This window comes from Priapulus caudatus, unplaced genomic scaffold (assembly GCF_000485595.1).
Source record: "Priapulus caudatus unplaced genomic scaffold, Priapulus_caudatus-5.0.1 Scaffold104, whole genome shotgun sequence".
Lineage (NCBI taxonomy): Eukaryota > Metazoa > Priapulida > Priapulimorpha > Priapulimorphida > Priapulidae > Priapulus > Priapulus caudatus.
In genome coordinates, this window is record NW_014577165.1 from 155,970 (window position 1) to 157,863 (window position 1,894).

At 39.4% G+C, this 1,894-nt stretch overlaps 1 protein-coding gene across 1 annotated transcript in view; it reads left to right on the forward strand.

Moving 5' to 3' along the window:
- The window catches only part of LOC106805188 (ral guanine nucleotide dissociation stimulator-like 1), an 85,939-nt gene that overhangs the window by 10,854 nt on the left and 73,191 nt on the right, over window positions 1–1,894 (forward strand). Inside the window, exon 2 of the mRNA XM_014806686.1 lies at window positions 269–370. Coding sequence (XP_014662172.1) covers window positions 269–370 — 102 coding nt within the window. The remainder of the gene's footprint in view (window positions 1–268; window positions 371–1,894) is intronic.

The following is a 1,894-nucleotide window of genomic DNA, read 5'->3' on the forward strand; positions in this document are numbered from 1 at the left end:
AGGGTAGGGTAAGGTAGTAGGTACGTGTGTGTGTGTGTGTGTGTGTGTGTGTGTGTGTGTGTGTGTGTGTGTGTGTGTGTGTCTGTGTGTGTGTAGGGAGGTGTCTTTTACGTAATAATCGATATCACGTCCGTGTCAAATGTAAATCGATACTATGAAATATTAGATGTGTTGTTGTTGTTGTTATTATAAGGATATTATTTTATGCAGGAATCATCGCCACACACATGTGAGTAACAAACTGAGTGTATTTGCTTTTCTCTTGCAGCAATCATCGTACAAAGTGTGGGGGGAGGAAAGAGTCGAGGGCGCCGTGTACGTGGTTTACCTGAAGAAGGTGCGCTATCACTGCTCGGCAGCCGTGCTACAGGTAAGATTGACTTAACTGTTACGTTTAATCATCACTGAACAGGTATATATATATATATTGTTTACTTTTCAGCATGTATATATATATATATATCTTTTATTACATATCGTCAGGTGTGTTTTTGATTGATTGATGTTTCTCAGCAAGTATGTGTTAGAGGGGGTATATATATATATATAACTTCATCTCTGAGTAAGTATTTATATTCTATTTCTTCGCAGCACGTATATACTCTATGGCGTATAATCTGAAAGAGGTCATTATCTCGCACGTATATTACAGCAGGCATGTATTTGTTTGCATCCCAGCAGGTATCTTTTAGATAATATCGCATAAGGTATATAATAGATAATTATGCCGCTAGGTATGTAATAGAACAGGTATATATTTGATTGCTTCTCATCAGGTATGCATTAGATTATTATCTCATGAGACTTACGTGTGCGGTTTCACATCCTACATCTGACAAGCACAATTTTTATATAGCCCCGGCACCAGCCGTTACTACTACACACGGAAGATTATGATCACGTAGCATTTCTATTATCATGCAGATAATAATCTGTATATAATGCAGATAATGCTATAAATAATATAGACGTTACATTCATGGTTGTTACGACTTTGTTATTTCCGACTGGCGCGTGCCACGATATTTTTTTGTCATTTTAAATGTTTTTTTAATCACATGCCTACTCAATGCGATCTCAGACGTTGAACGACATTTATAGCGAACGATAGATCATTGAAGCTGGAATAGTTTAAATATTAAGCTCTAGCAGGAACTTCTTTATAAACCAATAATCTATCAATCCAGTCTATAAATCGATAAGCTCCACACGGTTACGTTGTAAATCTCTACGCTAAAAACCGGTGCACTATTAATCGATACTTTATAAGTCGATATGCCATGAACAGATACGCTATAAGTCGATGTCCAATAAATCGATATTATATAAATCAACACGCTATAAATCGATGCTCTAATTCAATACATGTAAATAGCAATTATTGACTATCACCATGCACGTATGTGCATAGATTCGCTAGAAACTCAAGCGAGGTTCGGGGTATAGGTAGCAAGCTAGCGCTGAACATAGCAATTAATTCCTCATCGGGGAAACAAAACGAGAAGGTAGCTCTAGCGAGATGACCCCGTGACGCTGGCAGTGAGTTGTCGATCATAAATTACTGCATTGTATACGTTACGGAATGCAGTCCCCACGTGTCGCTCCCAGCTTATGCCCATGACCTCTTCTTCGACGCATGTACAAGCACCATGACCAGTTTGGCTTATTGCGGGCCAAAGTTGCTCCGCCAAGGTCCGCCTTTCTTAATCCTTGAGGCCACTCTCGGGGGCGAGGTGAAGCTTATGCAAGTAATTTCGTGATTTATATAAATTAAACTTGGATTAATAATGACGTCATGGAGATCCAGCCGCCATAGTCCGATCACGTGATGTTCGGATGTTCTCTCTCTCTCTCTCTCTCTCTCTCTCTCTCTCTCTCTCTCTCTCTCTCTCTC